The 21,617-nt window shown below is 43.8% G+C and overlaps 1 protein-coding gene across 7 annotated transcripts in view; it reads right to left on the bottom strand.

Annotated features, from left to right (window-relative positions):
- Nucleotides 1-21,617, bottom strand: part of ARHGEF1 (Rho guanine nucleotide exchange factor 1) — an 891,302-nt gene that overhangs the window by 77,226 nt on the left and 792,459 nt on the right. For all 7 annotated transcript variants that reach the window (XM_085615602.1, XM_085615600.1, XM_085615604.1 and 4 more), the window contains 2 exons: nt 16,444-16,701; nt 904-1,043 (listed from right to left, as the gene is read on the bottom strand). In XM_085615602.1, the coding sequence (XP_085471728.1) occupies nt 904-1,043; nt 16,444-16,701 (398 nt within the window). The remainder of the gene's footprint in view (nt 1-903; nt 1,044-16,443; nt 16,702-21,617) is intronic.

Below are 21,617 nucleotides of genomic sequence, written 5' to 3' on the forward strand. Positions count from 1 at the left end.
GTAGCCATTATGGTGTTGTGGAGTTTGTAATGACATACTTCCAGCACCATATACTCTTAATGGCAGCACTGCACTTACAGTGCCCAGGAATGGACTTGGGCACTGTAGGGGTACAGGGCTCATGCACCTGTACCCTCACCACTGGCATTAGGCACCCAGCTAGAGGAGTGACTGATGTATGCCAGGGCAGTGGTTTGTGGGCATGGTACACAGGTATGTGTGCCATGTCGACTCTTCACTTTATTCTGCACCAAGACACGCAGCCTGCAAAGGCAGTGTGTGAGTGTTAGGCAACAGGCCCTCTAAGGGTGGCACAATAAGTGCTGCAGCCCTTTGAGGCCTTCTCTGGCCACAGTGCCCTGGGTACCTGTGGTACCATTAACCAGGGGCTGACATGTGGCCAGAGATGCCAATTTGGTTTTAGGCTTCAATGCAATTTTAGGGAAGGAACATAGGCCCTGGCTACCTGATTAGCAGGAGCCCAGGGCACACTCCGTCAAAGAACATCAGCAATTCAGCAAAAAGTGGTTGCATACCATGCAAGAAAGAGGGCACTTTCTCACAGTATGCACGTATCAAAATCATGGTTCTATATATGCTCATGTGATAAACCTTCATGGTTCTTGTGTTTGTGTGCACATTTCTGTGTATAAATATAATAGACTTTTCAAAGTTTTTTAGTGTGTGCATTTACAACATATTTATGGTTCAAATTTAGTTTGTGCACATAGCGAATAATCATTCAGATTCTGTGTGCACATAGGATTTTAATGGTTCCTCTGAATTAGCACACAGCCTTTACTTTGTATAGTCACATGGTTTCCATGTGGGGGGAACACAGTCTTTTACACACACTCTTGTGATTCATACACAAATGTATATAATAGAATTGACAAGTATTACCTTTAGTTCCCGTATTCTCTGCTCCAAGACAATGATTTTACGCCTAACTTCCTCGGACTGCTCTATGGACAAGACAATTGGCGCACTGAATGCTTCCTCCGCTGCTCCCTCCAAGGCATCTGTTCCACTCTCATCTGCATCTATGAAGGGGAGTAAAAGTGTTAGTGAGCATTGTTGGGTTGCAGCTGCATTACTCACATAGATCTCCAACACAGCCTAAGGTACAGCCCTTTCAGTCAAATTTTAATATATATATATATATATATATATATATATATATATATATATATATATATATATATATATATATATATATATTCACTGAAAAAACCATAGGTTTCACACATGTTATAGTTAGCTGTGCATTTCACTCGTAAAAAAACAATGAAATTCCACCGTTATAGTTAGTGCAGGCAACTATAACTCATGCGACCGCAATCCTCTGCTGATGCTAATACTGTATTTAGACACTTATTTGCCCATGTCTTCTTCCATTAAATTTTAGCTATACATATATTACAAATATTTTTTTTTCATAAAGACACATATGTCATCAGCAGAAGATTGCGGTCGCGTGAGTTATAGTTGCCTGCACTAACTATAACGGGGGAATTTCATTGGTTTTTTACGAGTGAAATGTACAGCTAACTATAACATGTGTGAAACCTATGGTTTTTTCAGTGAATTTGCAAGGTTTTTTAAATGCTAATTCCTAACTATAACGTGTGTGAAACCTATGGTTTTTTCAGTGAATTTGTACGGTTTTTTAAATGCTAAGTTACTTTACGCCATTCGTGGCGTGCGCGCCCAGTTAACGCAGTTCGTTCCGTGCGCGCACGGTGCGCTTCGCGCACCGTGCGTGCACAGTGAGCACGCGGTGCGCTTCGCGCACCGCGCGCCCACTTTACGCAGTTAGTGCCGTGCACGCACGGTGGTCACGCGGTGCGCTGCGCGCACCGCGTGCCCACGTTATGCGGGATGGGCCATGTACGCACGATGCGCTTCGCGCACCGTGCGCACATGGGGGACATATTATGCGCATCTTTGTGAAATTTATTCTTTGTTAATTTCTTATCTCTAATAAGCCATTCACAAATGGTGCCCTTCGGGCACCAATTGCACACGGGGTGGGGAGAGTGTGGATAATTTTTTTTTAAAAAATTTTTTACCGTACGCGTACGGTAAGCGTAATCGGCGATTTTCCGAAAAAAAAAAAATTTTTTTTTTTGGGCTTGGGGGTTGTTTGGGGACCCCTATATCAATGCTGGGTGGTTAGGATCTCAAGAAACTGCCTCTTTGGACATTTTTTGGCTTCGTTTTTGCTGCCCAACTCAGAGAGCGAGAGAGAAAATGGCGGCCGCCGCTTCCTGGTTTCGACCGATTCGAATGTTTACTAAGATCTAAGAGCCAATCAAAATCGCGCTCGCGCACGCCACCGTACGCGTACGGTAAGCTTACGGTAAGCTTACGGTAAGCGCACCGTAAGCTGCCACAGATATATATATTGATTTAAAGGCTATTTTCTCAGAATCTACTGAACAGATTTACACCAAACCTACAAAAGGCACTTCCTTGACCCGAGGACTACCTCTCTGCCAAATTTCAAGTAATTCTGTTCAGCCGTTCGGGCTGTAGCTGTGTCTAAAGGTCCTATGGAAAAATGCATGGGAAAAACGCATTTTGGGACCCCCCTTTTATCTCAGCCCCCGCTTGACGAATCCCCCCGAGACTTTCAGGGTAAGAGCGGAGCGTAGCGCCCCACCTATTTTGAAAAATTCGCGAGGATTCGTCGACCGGCGCCAAAGTTATTCAAAATAGAATGTTGCGGATTTCCTATGGAAACGTGGTCCTAACTATAACTACCTACTGGCGACTGCCAGTAGGTAATATATATATGTATATATATATATATATTTCTTTTAAACAATAACAGACATTGTGGTTTGCTGACCTCAGCATGCCACCGTCCCTGTGATGGCTGTGATTCATAGTGGGTTGCAATTTGCATCCTACCTTATTAATATCCATGAGGTAGATCGGATTGCGACCCACTAGTTATCAGTATTTTGCAAATTGACTTTTTAGTACACAGGTCAGTGCGCAAAACAGCTCACTGGTGGCAAAATACTTCTCTCAATTTGAGAGCAGTATTTTTGCGATCAGTGCTACAAGATTTCTGTAACGTAACAGGCTGCACAATGGGGATTATCACAGGATCGGTTTTGTGCAGCCTATTTCCTGAAATTGTCTTTATTTAAAAAAAGGAAGATGCTACTTAGCAGTATGCATCCGTTCTTGGCATGTAGAGCTGCAGATCCTCACACTGCATTAGATCGCCATCTGGTGTGGAGCTCGGATGCTTGCACGATGTGGTTGTCTTGGAAGAAGTCTTTGTAGTCACGCGATAGGGAACTCCTCCCTTGGACGATAGTGCGCATGGGCATCGACTCCATCCTTAGATTGTTTTTCGCCATGATGTAGTTAGTAGAAAGAAAAAGATGTGCATGTGTGTATATCAAAGTAAGATAGAACTGGAACACATACAGGTCCTGGGGAGGTGGGTGGGCGTGTGAGGATCTGCAGCTCTATATGCCAAGAACAGATGCATACTGGTTCTGTTCGAGGCATATGAGCTGCAGATCACACACTTGCATAGAGTGTACAGAAGTATCTCCCCTAGCGGTGGTCACCTGTATCGGTTGCAGTAGTTTGAAAGAGAGTTTTAAGAACAGCTTGGCCCACAGAAACTTGCTGCTTGGCTTGCACATCAACACAATAGTGTTTAGTGAAGGTGTGTGTTGTAGACCATGTTGCTGCCTTACAAATGTCTTCTAGGAGAATGTTCCCTAAGAATGCCATAGAGGCCCCTAGTTTGCGTGTGAAATGCGCCCTACGGGAAATTGCCAGTGTGCGTTACGCTTTCTGGTAGCATATTTGGATACATTTAATGATCCACCTTGCAATCTCCGCCGTGGAGATGGGATTACCCTTATGCAGTGGGGAGAAAGCTACAAACAGTTGTTTTGTTTTGCAAAAGGATTTGGTTCTGTCAATGTAATAAAGCAGGGCTCTTTTTACATCTAGGGTGTGTAGAGCTCTCTCCGCTACGGAGTCTGGGTTTGGAAAAAACACTGGTGACTCCACTGATTGGTTAAGATGAAATGGAGAGATGACTTTAGGAAGGAATTTTGGGTTTGTTCTGAGCACCACCTTGTTGCGATGTGTAGGAAGATGGATATCGGACTATGGTTACCCCCAAATTGTTGCCTAGCATCTAGCTGGTTTTTCGACTTAGTTGGCCTGAGATCCTGCCATTCAGGGACTCAGACTGTCTGCTCTCTCTTTGAAATGGACTTCATGTACCCTAGGTACATACCCAATTGGTAAGGATCACCTTATTGGACCCTGTACAGTGTACCCTAGGTACCCAGGGCATAGGTGTACCATAGGCCTCCCAGGGGCTGCAGCATGTATTATGCCACCCCTGGTCTGGCCTTCCAATCAGACACAACTGGCTGATCACTCAGCTGGGGCAAGGTCGTGTAATCACCCCTTGCTTAGATATAGTATACCTATATCTACCCTTATATATAGACACATGAGTATGTGTCTATATATAAGGGTAGATATAGGTATACTATATCTAAGCAAGGGATGATTACACGACCTTGCCCCAGCTGAGTGATCAGCCAGTTGTGTCTGATTGGAAGGCCAGACCAGGGGTGGCATAATACATTACTCATGTTATAATATGTGGTCTAGTGTTAGACATTGGATATTTTATATACATATCTGTCTAGTATAGTGCTATCTATTTTTCAGAACTCTATTTTCTGATATGGGGCGGAGCCAGAGAGATATGGCTCCCCATCTTACACAGGAACTGTCAGTTCCTGAGCCTCATGTGTGGGGGAGGGGGTTGGGTGGGTGGTCCTCAACCTGGGGGTTGAGGCGGGGGTGGGGGTGGGGGTGGTGGGTGGTGTGGTATAAAACAGCAATGATGATTGATCCGGGCTATATAAGCCTTGGTGGGTTGATTTTTATGTTTCATGTGAGTGTTTAATTGAATCAAAAAAAAACGTTTGCCAATAAACAGGTTACTATTGATGGTACTTTTCAAAGATTTTCAATATGGTGAGAAAAATTAAAATTTGCTCTCTTAATGTTAACGATCTGAATGACTTTAAAAAGATGGGGATTCTGCGACACTTGATTCAACTTCTCCAAATTGATATCTTATGTCTACAAGAGACACATATCCCTTGGCCCAAGAGGAATTTGTTTAAAAATCTTGATCTAGAGTTATTAGTCTGTTCTAAACAAATGGGAACAACTAGAGGTGTCGCTATTCTCACAAAACGTGGAATTGGGAAATGTATTAGATCGCCAGGCGATAGGTGGGGGAGATGGGGGAATCGCAGAAATTATTATTGACGGGAACAAAATGACTATCTGCTCTCTATACGGCCCGAACTTAGATGATAAGGAGGTATTTAATACAATTAATTCTGAACTAGCAGCTTGGGATTATCCTTTAATCCTTTGTGGCGATTTCAACATTAATATTAACGCTGATTGTAATATTAGGAATTTTGGGAAATATAGAGATCGGAAACCTCAAACGTTTAAAGCTCTTAGAGAATTAACGTTAAATAACGGACTGATAGATGTCTGGAACAAATTTAGACCCCTAGAACCAGGTTACTCATTTCTCGGCTCCACACCAAAAATTTGTCCGCTTGGATTATTTTTTTATTTCTGCTCAACTTGTCAGTAATAGTAGTATTGAAGTCTTACCCCAAATCATTTCTGATCACAATCCTATTGTTTTAGATTTGTCACTTTCTTATTCAATCTACTCACAAAAAAGACCGTGGACATTTCAGAGAAATTTATTGTTAGATCAAGATTATCTAGCTCATATGGCTCTGGTAATCAGGGAATTTTTCTTGAATAACAACAATACTGCCTCTGTACAAATGGTCTGGGATACTTTTAAATCAATAATAAGGGGTGAGACCCTGAGTTATTCGAATCTCCGTAAAAAGAAAAAACTAGCTGCATTTAGAGAGAGTCTGGATCGATTAAGGCAAGCAGAAATCAAACTAGCCTCTTGTGTTAGGCTGGGTTCAGCGATACAAGAAGCTCAAAAATCGCTGGCCACTACACGGTCGACTATTTATTCTTTCTTAGCCAATCAGGTAGCTGAGAAGTACAAATTATTTAAAAAAGAATGTTATGAATTAAGTGAACAAACTGGCAGAATATTAGCCCAAAGACTGAGACAGAAAGCAACCGCTATGGATATAGCTCAAATATTGGATATGGAAGGGGTTATTCAGGAATCCAAGTCGGGTGTTTTGGAAGCATTTCGAAATTTTTATCAATCTCTGTACAATCGATCAAACGACGGTACTAGTGTCTGTGAAGATGCTTTCAATTATTTTTCGAATATTGAACATCTTTCCTCTCTTACGGAAGTTCAAAAAAATACACTAACAGCTTCAGTTACTTGGGAAGAGATAGAAGGGGCTATTCTTGGTTTGGCATCTGGTAAAGCGGTTGGACCAGATAACATCCCTCTAGAATTTTATCGAACATTCCGTAACATGCTACAACCAGAGCTACTGAAAATATTTCAAGAAGCATTCAATGGTCGGCCGCCTCCATCATGGTCATTAGCTACTATTGTTGTTTTTTTAAAAAAAGGGAAGGATCCTATGGATCTTGGATCATACAGACCTATATCCTTAATAACATCAGACAGTAAAATCTTCTCTAAAATATTAGCTAATAGATTAAACGATTTAATGCCAAATTTAGTGGCTGATTCGCAACATGGATTTATTAAAAAGAGAGATACAACTGACCATGTTAGAAGGATCATTACTTTGTTAGATTGGGCGCAGGCCACGGGATCCCCAGTCGGGATTGTTCTACTTGATGCTGAGAAAGCATTCGATAGGGTCGACTGGGGGTTCCTCTGGCAAGTATTGACTTGGAAAAACTTTCCAGGTGAATTTGTATGTGCTCTAAAAGCCTTATATAAACAACCCAGGGCTGTTATTCGCATAGCTTCTGAGACATTTCCTACACTATCAATAACAAGGGGGACTAGGCAAGGGTGCCCATGTTCACCTCTTTTATTTGCACTTTATATTGAGTCCTATCTGCAAAAACTAATACATCAGGAAAATATCCCACCGGTTATAATACATCAAGTAGAGTATAAAATCTTCGCATATGCAGATGACGTCGCGATTGCTACTTCAGATATCAATCTAGCATTTCCTAAAATCATAGAGGCAGCTCGAGAATTTGGTTTATATTCTGGTTACAAATTAAATATAGCCAAAACACAAATAATACACTCTAATGCTAGTCTACCAACTGACTTGACATATGCTACAACGGCCTTATATTTAGGCGTAACACTTTCTGCTAAGGTTGAGGATATTGTTAATCTTAATCTTGATCCACTACTCATCTCAACTACTAGATCTCTTGAAAGGTTAAATAATCTCCATCTCTCCCTTTATGGTCGTACTAATGTAATTAAGATACTCTTTTTCCCCAAATTTCTTTATTTTTTTCGTACTATACCTTTGTTATTTTCCTCCACTGTATTTATAAAAATAGATAGAATATTTTCAAGATTTTTCTGGGGATACAAGAGGGCTAGGCGATCTCTTAAGTGGTGCTCACTCCCTACTTATAGAGGAGGATGGGGCTTACTAGACTTCCGCTTATACTACCTGGCGATATCACTTAAACTTATGAGAGTTCTAATTTTTCAAGAATGACCACCTAAGGACTTTACCTATCCAACTATTTATGAAATGATCTTAGGTGCGCAAGCACGTCAATGTCTTGTACGTTTTTCAGAACCAAGCTACTACAAAAAAACAAGATTTAAAGTTATATCGACCATTTATCAAATATGGAGACAATGTAAGAAAAAATTTTGCTTCAATAATATTACCTATTATACACCATTATATAATAATCCGATTCTACCACCAATATTTTCAGACCAGATTCTTCAGCAATGGCAAAGACTTAATATATCTAATTTAGGCGATCTCTACCAAGAAGGACGATTTGTTTAATTTTTGTATATACAACAAAACTATAATGTACTTCAAAAAGACTTTTTTAAGTACTTGCAAATACGTAGTTTCTTATTCACTAAGAACTTATTATATACTAATAAAATTAGGAAAATCGATATACTCGAATGCTGTAACAAACAAAATAGAATTGGCATAATGTATCAGACTATGCTAACCCGGATGGAAGACAATCTTGATTTGTTCAATCTAAAATGGCAAAAGGATTTGGGCATAAAGTCTATTAACTTATCTGATGCTTTATATTTATCTGATTTAGTTCTAATTAATGGATCCCTTAAAAGCCAATTCTTTATGAGTATTTTTGATTTATATTATACTCCAGCTAAATTGATGAAATGGAAAGCTAATAGGGGTGACAAATGTAGTCGATGTAATCTTCTGGGCGCAAATGCTGCACACATGTTTTTTTTCTGCCCAAACTTAACTCAATTTATCTCCGAAATCCAAATGTTTTTGAATAATATTATGAATTCATCCGTTATTCTTTCCGCTGAATTTGTTATTTGTGGTGTTCAATCAAATCCTGTTAAACTGTGGACAATTGCTGAAGAAGGCTTTTTATTTATATCCATGTCTATTTTCCGATACTGCATTACTTTCCATTGGATAGACTCTGACTCTCCTTCATTCATACAATGGCAATCGAAATTGCTGAATATTTATCAGTTAGAGCAAGCTGTGTATAGGTTAAAAGGGAGGAAAAAGAAAGCTCTAGGCTTAAATATTTGGGCCCCTATTAGTAACTGGACTCAGTCTTAGAAGACTAATTTTTCCTTTTTTTTTCCTTCGGTTTTTTATTGTATTTATATTTTAATGTTTTTCTGCAATGAAATCTGGTCTGATCTTATTCAATTATGTTAACTTTCTTTTTTTTTGGTCTATGTATATATGTTTTGTTAAGCTCGATCAATTATCTATGCTGTTGTGAAAATCTAATAAATAAATTTAAAAAAAAAATATATATATAGACACATGTGTACCTATCAGCCACTCCTATGGCAGGCCTTAACAATCCTGGAGGCAGAGTGCTTGGTAACATGTGAGATGGTGCTCTAGTATGAGCTGAGCCTGTCTGCAGCTTTTGGAACCATGTCCTTATAGCTGTTCTATGATATAGCCTACCATATACTCTTAAAGTGCCTTATAATCTTAAACGGTTATGGTAACTATGGTTTGGCTTTATCAAAACATGTCGTGTAAGGTGTCTAACACTTTGGAATAATACCCCCATACCATTTCTGGTGATGAGGATATTATTCCTCCCTTCTAGAGGGAGAGACATGTTAAAATCCTACTTTGCTGTTTAACTCTCACCAAAGCCTCAGCATCACAAAATGGATGCTGCTGCCACAGACACGAGTCTGACCTCCTGCTGCTGGGAGCCCTCCCAGCCAGGGAGGCCTGGACAATAGGTTTCCTGCTTGGGGAGGTGCTAGCACCTCCCCAGACAGACTTTAGTGTATTGGGGCAGGGAGGGCTGAAAGGAATGAGACATGCCTGGGGTACACAAGGTGCTCCATGCATAGTCCAGTTCAAACCGGTGCTGGGGCACTCCAGCCCCAGCTCTGGCGCGAAACCGGACAAAGGAAAGGGGGTGTAGCCTTCCTAGTCCCACCCATAGGAGGGACCTTGCAGGTAGCCCAACCCACTAGCCCAGTATATTAGTAGCTCGTTGGGCCCTGCTAAATTAGATTATCCTGAACCTGCAACTTGAACAGAAACTCTGGACCTTCGACATTCGACGAAAGAAGAAGACTGAAAAATCTCCCTTGTGGCCAAGGAGTGGTCACCCTGTGCGAACAGGCACCATCAAGAGACTTACCCTTTGCTTTGCTGAAGTTCTACGAGGGACCGACTGCAGAGCCCGACCAGAGCCTTGACTTCCAGACTTCTCCGACCCTGATCCACATCCACAGCCGAGCTGAGATCCGTGGAGGCGACGAGAGACGTGGGACCGGCTACCTGGGAAAAGTGGCGAGTATCTTCCAGCGCAGCTTCTGAGGCACCCTCGAAGTTGTGCAACGGGGATTGAGAAGCCCCAACCCCAAGCACCATCTGCACCGAAGATCAGCCCCCCACACTCCACGAGTCCTGCGTGGGGCCCTTCTGCATTTTCCTGCTTGCCGCGTCTGTCCGGTTGCTTGTCCGTTGGCTAGCGGCCTTTGCGACGACACACCTTTGATTTTTCACTGCTGGTTTGGCTCCTCCAGACTGGCTCCTGCTCCTCTGCAAAAGAGAAGCACCCCAGACCTTCCTGGTCTGCACCAGAAGCAAGTCCTCCATTCTTCGTGGGTTCCGCTTGCCAAGGCTTGGTGAGTCCTAGTTCGACTTCGACGCCGCCGACAGCAAGAGCCTTCATGGGACAGCTCGCCTCCTGGTCCTGGTCGTCCTCGACGTCTCCTGGTACCCGTGGCTGCTGCGACAAGCTTCACCTCTTCACCTGCAATCTCCCGACATCGCCTGGTTCCTTCCCGGTTCCACGTGGTCACTGGCTAGTGACATTGACTCTGTCCCTTCTGCTTGCAGGTATCCTTCCTTCTTGATCCTGGCCTTGGGATCCACCGGACACTTAGTACTGACTGCCTGTCAGCAACTTTCCTTCAGGCATCCATAGAAGTCCACGACGAAACCCGACGCAAGTTCACACCTATGCACCTGCAGCCCGTGGGCTAGGTAACTTGGGTACTCCGGTGCTCACAAGGGTATGGACTATCCTAGGGTCTAGTTTCCGAGTCTCGACTTTCTAGCTATACCAGAAGTGTCCTAAAACTGCTTATTTCAGAACTGTACTATTTCTATCGATTATACGCATTACGCGTGAGTGTTTCCACTCTGCACCTGAATCCCGTGGGCCTCCCACTTCCTAACCTTGGGTAGTGTAGTGTAGCCCCAGCGATTACCTAGGCCTAGGCCTATCCTATTTCCGTGACCGTGGTCCTTATACCACTTTTTTAGTATATGGTTTGTGTGGCCCCTAGGGCCTAACTGTATTACTTACCTGTGTGACAATGTATGCTTGAATAAGACTGTGTTGTACTTACCTCGAATCTCATAAAGAGTGCTGAGGGTTTGACTAGAATAAATACACTTTATTTTATATATATATCTGTTGTGGTGTCCTTTCATTTGGTATTCAAGGGATTATATATGGTATCACAGCTGGCTTCACATGCCATTCAGAGTTTAGCCTAAGACTGCTCTTGTCTATGCTACCACTAGGATAGCTGGTCTATAAGGTTGACTTTACAACCAATCAAAATAAGGGTTGTTTGGACTGATACAGGGTGTACACTAGAACTAGTGACATCATATATCAGGCCAACTTCTCACACGATGTAATTGTAAGAATGGTTCTTGTATGGTTAAAGCCTGGATCTCACTTACTCTTCTAAGAGAGGTGATGGCAATAAGGAAAGCTACTTTCCATGTGAGGAACTGCAGTTCGCATTTATGTAAAGGTTCAAATGGGGGTCCCATGAGCCTGGTAAGAACAATATTTAGATTCCACACTGGAGAGGGTGGTAACCTAGGAGGAATGATTCTTTTTAGGTCCTCTATGAAGGCTTTAATTGCAGGGACTCTAAAAAGTAACATGTGTTTTGCAGCATAACAAGCTCTAGTAGTAGGGTATCTGACTTCTTTAAGGATGTTCATACAGTCGGGTGGTAAGTTAAGGTAAGTTAAGGTAACCTAACTCTAGGACTTCAGGAGCCAGATCGCCAGATTCAGCTGACCTGGATCTGGATGTCTGACCTCTCCTGGTTTCTGCATTAGCAGGGATGGGGACAGGCGTTGTTTTTGGTGCGGAACTAGTGAGAGTTCCAACAGTGTTGTGAACCAAGGTTGGCGTGTCCATGTGGGAGCTACTAAGATTAGTTTGAGAGACTGTTGTCGGAGCTTGCATACCACTAGTGGAATCAGTGGGAGTGGCAGAAAAGCGTACACAAATTTGCCTGACCAGTTCATCCATATCGCATTGCCCTTGGACAAAGAGTGTGGAAACCTGGCAACGAAGGTTGGGCATTTTGCGTTCGTATGTGGCGAACAGATCTATGTCTGGTTGGCACCACATCTGAAAAAATGGTAGAAGAACTTGGGGATGTAGTTCCCATTCGTGAATCTGTTGTGTTTGTCGACTTAACAGATACGCAATCTGATTGTGAACTCCTGGAAGGTGTTCGGCAAGTAGATATATATTTTGTGGGATGGTTCATCTCCAAATGTTCTGTGCGAGCGGGGACAGCTGCAGGGAATGTGTGCCTCCTTGTTTTTGTATGTGGTACTTGGCTGTCATGTTGTCCGTCCGGATCAGGAAAGCTTTGTTTTGTACATGTACTTGGAATGATTTTAAAGCTAGAAATATTGCTAGTAGTTCCAGGTGATTGATGTGGAGCACTTTTTGTTGAGTGGTCCACTTGCCTTGGGTTGTATGTCCGAGGAGATGGGCTCCCCATCCTGTGAGTGATGCGTCTGTCGTGGATACTATCTGTGGAACAGGTTCGAGGAACGGTCGCCCTTTGGACACGTTTTTTGTGTTCCACCACTGCAGAGAACGATGTGTGCGGCTGTCTACCAACACCAGATCTGTAAGCTGTCCTTGAGCCCGATTCCACTGATGTGCTAGACATTCCGGTAAGGGGCGCCTTTGTAGTCTTGCATAAAGTACAATAATAATGCAAGATGCCATCATGCCTATCAGTTGCATGAACACTTTGGCTGTGATAGAGTGTTGGGCTTGACATTTTGTAATGAGGGTTTGTATGCTGGCTAGCCTGGCTGGGCTGGGATAGGCTAGAGCTGTGGAGGTGTTTATTGTGGCCCCCAGATATTGGTGTAAATGAGAGGGCTGGAGATACGACTTGGTGTAGCTGACCGTGAATCCCAAGTTGTGTAATGTTTGGATGGTTTGGTGAGTGTGTTGAACACATTGGTTAAATGGCTTTTATTAGCCAGTCGTCCAGATATGGGAAGACACGAATCTGTTGTCTTCTGAGATGTGCTGCTACTACCGCAAGACATTTTGTGAATACCCTGGGTGCGGTGGTGACTCCGAATGGAAGGACTTTGAACTAATAGTGTTGTCCGTCCACTACAAACTTTAGATACTTCCTGTGAGCAGGATGTATGGGAATGTGGAAGTAAGCGTCCTTGAGATCTAGTGTGGCAAGGAAATCATTTTGTTGTAGCAGCGGGAGCACTTGTTGGAGAGTGATCATATGAAAATGATCCAAGTGTATATATAGGTTGAGGGGTCTGAGGTTGAGTATCGGTCTTAGAGTCCCGTCCTTTTTGGGTATTAGGAAGTACAGCGAATAAACCCCTGTTCCTTGATGTTGTAAGGGAACAGGCTCTATTGCGTGCTTTTGAAGCAGTGAGAGAACCTCTTGTTTTAGGAGCGTGAGATGATCTGTGGACATTGGATGCTGCTTGGGTGGTATGTGTGGGGGGTAGCTGTAAGTTCCAGGCAGTAACCATAGTGGATAATCTGTCTTACCCACTTGTCTGCTGTGATGGAATTCCAGACAGGTAGGAACTGTGATAATCTTGCCCCGACCAGAGTAGAATGGTCTGGGGGAAGCGGAGGGAAGTCACTGTTTTGTAGTGGGGGAGGTGCGAGTGTTATTACCTCAGCCTCTTCCTTTATTGTTATTCCCTCTGTATCCGCCTCTAAAATATCCTCTACCGGGGGATGTTTGTGTAGTGGCTTTAAACGAAGATAAGGTGTCTGCGCCCATGTTTTTGGAGGCTCCTCTATAGAAGGAGTGACTATAGGAGCCACGTGTTTGTGGAGACTGTAACGCTTCCATGGACTTAGCAGTCCCAGTGTCTTTCTTCATCTTTTCAAGTGCAGTGTCTACATCCAGGCCAAAAAGTTGTTCTTGGCTGAACGGCTGGTTGAGGATGGTAGTCTGAACCTCCTGCTTAAAGTCTGAAATGCGCAGCCAGGCATGACGTCTAAGGAGTACACTGGTATTGATGGATCTACGGGCAGTGTCTGCTATGTCAATTGCGCATTTAATTGACGCATTTGAAATTAGCTTGCCCTCTTGGATTAGATCATTTGCTTGGGTTTTATATTGATCAGGCAAATGTTGTAATAGGGTTTCCAGTTGGTCATAGTGGGCCCTATCATATCTAGCCAGCAGTGCTTGCGTGTTGGCTATGCGCCAGTGATTGGCTGCCTGCGCAGCTACCCTTTTTGCCAGAAGCGTCTAGTAATTTGGATTCTTTATCAGGGGGTAGCGCATCCCCGGAGGTTCGTGAGTTGGCGTGCTTTCTAGCATTGAAAACTACTAGAGAATCCAAAGGCAGCTGTCCCTTAATGTAAGCAGAGTCTTCAGGGACAGGTCTATATTTCTTATCGATTCTAGGGTTAAGAATCCTGGCACGTACGGGATCCTTGAGCACTTCAGGGGCATGTTTGATGACTCCCTTGATCACTGGCAATATTTCCACTGTCTTTTGGGACTGTTCGAATGTATCCAAAAGGAAGTCTTCCTCTGCTGTGTCCGAGTGCATTGTGACGCCGTGATAAACGGCAGCCCTATTAAGCAGTTGTCCAAAACGAATATTATCGTCTGGGGGAGATGGTTTTGAGAGGTATGGCTGGGGGCTTGTGGTGGGTCGTCTGGATCTGTGAACGGGTCATTTGGGTCACCCCCCACCCCTTGGTCATCATCATCATCATCTGGAGGTGGTGTATGTGGTGGAGAAGTTACAGGCAGAGGTGGTGTAATAGATTTAGGGAGAGGAGGTGGGTTAGAAGGAAGTACAGGAGAAGAAGGAGGCATAGGTGATGTAGCAGAGTCCTTCTTTTTCACAGGCATTGGAGTGGCAGGTGCTGTGTCTAACTTCCTCTTCTTACATGGCACAGCTGTGACATGTCCTGTTTCAGGATTAATATAAATCTTTTTCTGCCTAGGATTGACAGGATCCGGGTGGAAAAGTTCCTTTTCCTCGGGAACCGCCTTCGGTGTCGATTTTTTCGGTCCCGAGTGTGGCTGGTGTTGAGTTTTATGGTCTTTGGCCTTAGGAGGCATGGTAGAGTCCTTAGGCTTATCTTTTGGTTCCGAGGGCCTTGGTTTCAGAGCCGAAGCAGGATCTTTATGCTTGGAAGCGTTCAAAGCCGGCTTATCAATGGACCTCGAGATTTTCGGGGCCGATTTTTCTTTGGAGGTGGAAGGCTTCGGAACCGGTTTCGGAGCAGAGTGTTCCTTTGGCTTTGGTGCCAAAGGTGCCGGCGGGACGATTACGTGAGGTTTGCTCGGTCCCGAGCTACCGGAGGGCTTGTCTTTTTTCTTCGGAGCTGGGCCCGGAGGCGGGGCTTTTGACGTGTGTTTTCGGTCGCTACTGGGGCCAACAGGCTAAGTCTTGACCAGTGGTTTTGGTGGTGGGACTGAAGTAGGGGCAGTAGACCAGGAGTGATGGGGTCGTCTCCCTCTGACACGATATTGAGAGCTTCGGAATCCTCTTCCGGGACATCCGTGCCTTCGTCGAAGATGTCCTCCGGTTCTGGAGCTGATCTCTGCGCCATGATGTGACGTCGAGCCCTTCGATCTCGAATAGTCTTCTTCGATCGAAAGGATGCGCAGGCTGGACAGCTGGACTCGTCGTGTTCAGGTGAGAGGCACAGGTTGCAGACCCTGTGATGGTCACTGTGCGGGAATATTGCTCCACACACTGGGGGCATTTCGTGAATGGCGTCCTTTCCATGAGCCGTAAGCCTTACGGCGTGGATAGGCCCAGCGGCCCGCCTCGACGACCGGAATCAAGCCGATGAAAGGCGTGTTGAAGATGAAGATGTTCAAAGTCAATCCGAAGAGTTTGTGGAAGTTTTGCGTGTCGAAAAAGTTTGAAATGGAGATTTTGAACCGGAGCGCAAAAGTTGCATCCGAACCCAATGGCGGAAAAAAACAATCGAAGAATGGAGTCGATGCCAATGCACACTATCGTCCAAGGGAAGAGTCACCTATCTTGTGACTACAAAGACTTCTTCCAAGACAACAACAACGTGCAAGCATCCGAGCCCAACACCAGATGGCGATCTAATGCAAGTGTGTGATCTGCAGCTCATATGCCTCGAACATATATATATTCTCTTGTAACAGCTTTGTCAGCTTACAAGAGAGTATGACTGAGCAAAAAGTTAGAAATACACTCGACCAATCCCCCAAAAATATCCATACATGGGCAAATTATTACACTTAAATCCCACTACAGACCTCAGAACTGGACAGTGAGTCATCTGAAGTGAAAACGCGTCTTGCATCACTGAACTGGACAAAGCATTCTGTGGCAAAGCCAATTCACTCTATGCTAAACTACGACAAACGTAAGACATATTATACAGTCATCCGAGCCTTTATAAGCCTTTCTTGTCCTGCATTTTACCCCCAGGTCAACGCACCCGGCCTTCTGCTTTCAGATTCCTTTTCTTCAGCATCAGACACTTCCTTCCAGTTTTCATCTACTGCGATTTCACTTTCCAGGCCATTTTGCACGCTCTCGCTCCCTCTTCTCTCCTTCTGATTCCTATCTCTAGCCTCCTGTTCTTCTCTGCTTGGGCTGTGTCCTAGTGAACCCTGCCACATATCGAGGCTGGGACTCTGCCCCACATCCATGGAGAGGCGGATATTCCGAACCAGCAACCGCTTCAACACTAGCACTGCAAAGAGAGGAAGGAAGAGCTTGTGAAACCAGCAATCAACAAGCAAACGTATCACAACATCCATCCAGTAAACGGCATAAAAACAAACCTCAGCTGTGAGTCCACTCTCATGGACATTAATGTTTATTTCACACACTCGCCTCTTTTAACCGGCTTGCAGACTGTGGCCAGGGTGCATTACTTACTGTCTATGCATTTCTATGACTTCAAGGGGTGGTTCCCAGGGGTTTACAAACAGGGCACATATTCCTGTTAGCAATGAGGTGCCTGCAAGTAACCCTGGCACAAAGACATGTGCTAGGTGTCTTCAATTCATACACATAAATGGGTAACAAGTAATACACAAACAGCAGTGTCAGAAATCTGTAACAAAATATTTGTAAGGTAGAATAAGCTACTGACGGCAGGTGACTAAGGAGGGGAAGAGGTACCAGGTGCATCAACAAAGTATGTAAACGGAAATCCCAAGTACAATGGGGCGAGGTCGTGGATTGTGTGGGCGTGGCTAAACAGAATGAAAAATTATCCAACTATTTTGTTGGCTTTCACCTTCAGAGAGATACATACAACGTACAAAACGCACACACCTTAAATGGATACAAGTGACAGTAATCGGTGCAATCAGATTATCACAAAACTGAATCCTGGTTGACGCAGTGGGAAACAGTGATGTGTATTTATAGTGCTAGGAGAGCCCTGTTTAAAAGTGGAAGCACTGTGAATATGAAAGTCTTATTTTAAAATTGTATTGCACACAGTATAGGATAGACTGAAGTAAAATGCGCAAACAAATGTAGTGTTTAAGATAAAAAGCACTTAAGCACTTTCAAAATATTTATTTTTAGTAATACGCTATCGGATTGTACCTAAATTAAACCTTCCTGTATAAGTTTGCTTTAGAAAAGTGAACTCAGATTGGTAACGCCGTTACTTTACATCTCAAATAGAACAATCTCTGCTAGGAGTAGGGGTAAAAGTCCTAGGGCTCTACGACATTTGGAAAGACCTATGTGGGACTATACCCCTGAAGTCCCACAGAACAATTTAGAACAGTGAGTAAGGGTATATGTTAGTCAACACCAATGTAAAGACCTTGGTTTCAAAATTATATTCAAGTTATTCTTTGTATATTGGGAGCGAAACAAAGTTGTTTTCTTATTAAATTTTAGTGTTCTTTTTATTGTAATCCTAGTGCTCTTCCGACATTGTTGACATGACACAGGACTTTGTGAGCTACGACCAGTCAATATGCGTTTCAGCCCCTATGGTGCGCAGGCGTGCAGCTTACTCGAGGCGGTTTACAAATAACATATATAACCAAAATAATTTGGAATCTTGAATGAACTTATGAAATAAGATAGAAACTTGCATGGGAAACATCATGATGAGGACGAGCCAAAACAGAAAAAGAAGGGGGGAAATAAACAACAGAAACAAATCTATACATGTCATATCACATACCAACATTATTTAACAATGTTGTACGTCCACTGCAATGTTAACTGTGGGACATGGCACACTTGAGATCAATGATGATCGGATCAAAGTTATAAAGCAGATAAAGATATCATATAAGAGCGTCATTTTACCAAAAGAAGGTCCAAAAGTTACTTATTTAGATAAATGTGTAGGCATTCTCAGGAATAGGTATCCTTTTCTGCTTGCCTTTAGGCCCAAATATTTTAAATTCGCTCCCACTTTCAGACCACTTGTCATTGATTCTTAGACAGTATCTGCTTACTTTCAGAACACCCGCAACATTCTGGCCACAGATTTGCTGAGATAATTTCTCAGCTACTTAAGTACCATTCTTGAACCACTTGCCCTGCCAATTACTTTCTATTCCACTTATCAAAATAGATGATCCTCTCTCTCTAGACCGTTTCCCAAAGACTTTTTTCAAGACTCAGCATAATTGACAGGTGTATTGGTAGGAACAAATAGTTTCTTACCTGTCGGTGTAGTTTTGCAGCTGGAAGAATTTTCTAGATTCACATGCTGTGCATTATTCCGCCATCTAGTGGTTGAGTCCGGAATTGTAGTATTTCTTTCCTTTTTAGGTCTCGCCTAGCATTGCAGTGCATGCGCTGCTCGCTCTTAGAGATCTATTGTAATCGAGGCGATTCGGAAGTGGAGTGGAAGCTCTGCCCATCCTCTCTATTGGCCGGCGTCATCCTTTATGGTAAACGCTGTCCTCCGAAGGAAAGTGAGGCTTTTTGGTGACCGCCCTGTCTCCTTTAGGCCCCGCCCACCCGGACTGGATCGTTTGCTTGCGGCATTAGACAGTCTTCTTCAACTACTTGGTAGGCACTTTTGTATTTGTATTTTGTATTTGTAGGGGTATTTGTAAAGCGCGGCGTTCGCTCCGGAAGGAGCATCTTGGCGCTGTTTTGTCAGCCGTCCACAAAGCGCGATGCTGCAGCGCTATGCACTCTAAATTGTATGTTTATTTACTTCTTTAGTGAGCACAGCGCCTGCTAGGGACACCGCGCTCACTTTATTTATTTATATTTTTTCCGTCTTTGGCGGTGTCCACTTCAGGGACACCGTGCTCTGTTTGTTTTTTACTTAAAAACTGAGCGAGGCGCCGCTTCAAGGACACCGCACTCCGTTTATTTATATATTTTTAAACTTTAACACTGAGCGCAGCGCCCGCTTTAAGGTGTCCTTCAAGCGGCGCCACGCTCACTTTTAAACTTAAGCATTTGCAATGCAATCGGACCTATTGCATTGCAAATGCTTGTTTTTTATGTATCCTTTCCTTCTTATGGGCGTATCTTTATGGTATGAGTCTATGGCTGTCTAGCACCTACATTCCTCATTTTTTAATCGAGGTTATATCGGTGCTCCGGGTTGAGCTTTTCTGAAGAGGTGTTTTTTTTGTTGCATTATATTATACAGTCTGAAAGAAAATGTTCGGGGGCTGGGTTGTTGGCCAGTTTTCTTACTAGTGACCTGACATAGCCCCTAATTTTCAGGCAAGTAGGCGCGTCGTCGTGCAAGTCTACGACCGCGTGGTCGTGGGACTGTCCGACCGAGAAACGCTTGGAGGTCGGTCTAGCCTGAAAGGAATAAACTACTTACCAGTATGCATCTGTTCTTGGCATGTAGAGCTGCAGATCTACACACTTTTGCATAGATCACCATCTGGTGTTGGGCCCGGATGTTTGCAGTTTGTTTTTCCTCTTGGAAAGTCTTTGGAAGTCACGAGGTCGGTGACTCCTCCCTTGGATCGTATTGCGCATGGGCTTCGGCTCCATCCTCAGATTGTTTTTCGCCAACAGGGAAAGATGGAGCGTAGTAATAACAGTGAAGAAACCCATGTGTGTGGTATCTAAATAAAGATAGACTGGAACAGATACAGGTAGCCGGGTTGGCGTGTGTAGATCTGCAGCTCTACATGCCAAGAACAGATGCATACTGGTAAGTAGCATATTCCGTTCGAGGCATATGAGCTGCAGATTACACACTTTTGCATAGACTATATAGCAGTTCCCAACCTTAGCGGTGATCACCGGTATCTGTTGCAGTGGTTTGAAATAGTGTTTTCAGTACAGCCTGGCCCACACTAGCTTGTTGCCTGGTTTGCACATCTACACAGTAATGTTTAGTGAAAGTGTGCGGTGTTGACCATGTAGCTGCTTTGCAGATATCATCTAATGGGATGTTCCCTAGAAAAGCCATAGAAGCCCCTATCTTTCGTGTAGAGTGGGTTTTAGGGGTAACATATAGCATTTGCTTTGCTTTGTGGTAGCAAATCTGGATGCATTTTACAATCCACCTAGCTATCCCTGATTTTGAGATGGGGTTGCCTTTGTGTGGTGGAGAGAAAGAGACAAATAGTTGGTTGGTCTTTCTGAAAGGTTGTGTTCTTTGGATATTGTAAAGTAAGGCTCGTTTGACATCTAGCGTGTGTAGAGCCCTTTCTGCAACAGTTTGAGGTTGCGAGAAAAATACCGGTAATTCTACCGATTGGTTTATTTGAAAAGGGGAAATGAATTTAGGTAGGAATTTTGGGTTGGTACGGAGAACAACCTTGTTCTGGTGCATTTGGAGAAAAGGTTCTTGTATGGTAAGTCCTTGTATCTCACTGACCCTTCTAAGGGAAGTGATGGCTACAAGAAAAGCTGTTTTCCATGTGAGAAATTGCAGTTCGCATTTATGCAAAGGTTCGAAGGGCGGTCCCATTAGCCTTGTGAGAACTATATTTAAGTTCCACACAGGTGAGGGTGGTACTCTGGGGGGAATTATTCGTTTTAGGCCTTCCATGAAGGCTTTAATGGCAGGCACTCTGAAAAGTGATAGGTGCTGCCTGTTTTGTAGGTAAGCGGCAATTGCTGCGAGGTGTAGCCGAATGGATGTATATGCTAGGTTACACCTTTGTAGATGGAGTAAGTAGCATATGATGTGTTGTATAGACACGTGTAGAGGCTTGATTGTGTTGTTATGGCAATAAACAACAAATCTTTTCCACTTGGCAGCGTAGCAGGTTCTAGTGGTAGGGCATCTCTGATGACGATCATACAGTCAGGGGGAAGGTTAAGGTATCCGAATTCTAGGATCTCAGGAGCCAGATCGCAAGGTTGAGCTGAGCTGGGTCCGGGTGCCTGATCTCTCCATGGTTCTGGGTTAGGAGGCATGGTGAGAGGTGTAGCTTTTGGTGTGGTACTACCGAGAGTTCCAGCAGTGTGGTGTAGCATGGTTGTCTGGCCCATGTTGGAGCTACTAGGATCAGTGTGAGGGAATGCTGTTGTAGCTTTCGCACCACTAATGTTATTAGTGGGAGAGGTGGAAAGGCGTACGCAAATTTGTCTGACCAGTTCATCCATATCGCATTGCCTTTGGACAATGGGTGTGGGTATCTGGCGGCGAAGCTTGGGCATTTTTTGTTGTCGTGGGTGGCGAAGAGGTCT

The sequence above is a fragment of the Triturus cristatus genome, chromosome 7 (assembly GCF_964204655.1).
Source record: "Triturus cristatus chromosome 7, aTriCri1.1, whole genome shotgun sequence".
In the NCBI taxonomy this organism is placed as follows: Eukaryota; Metazoa; Chordata; class Amphibia; order Caudata; family Salamandridae; genus Triturus; species Triturus cristatus.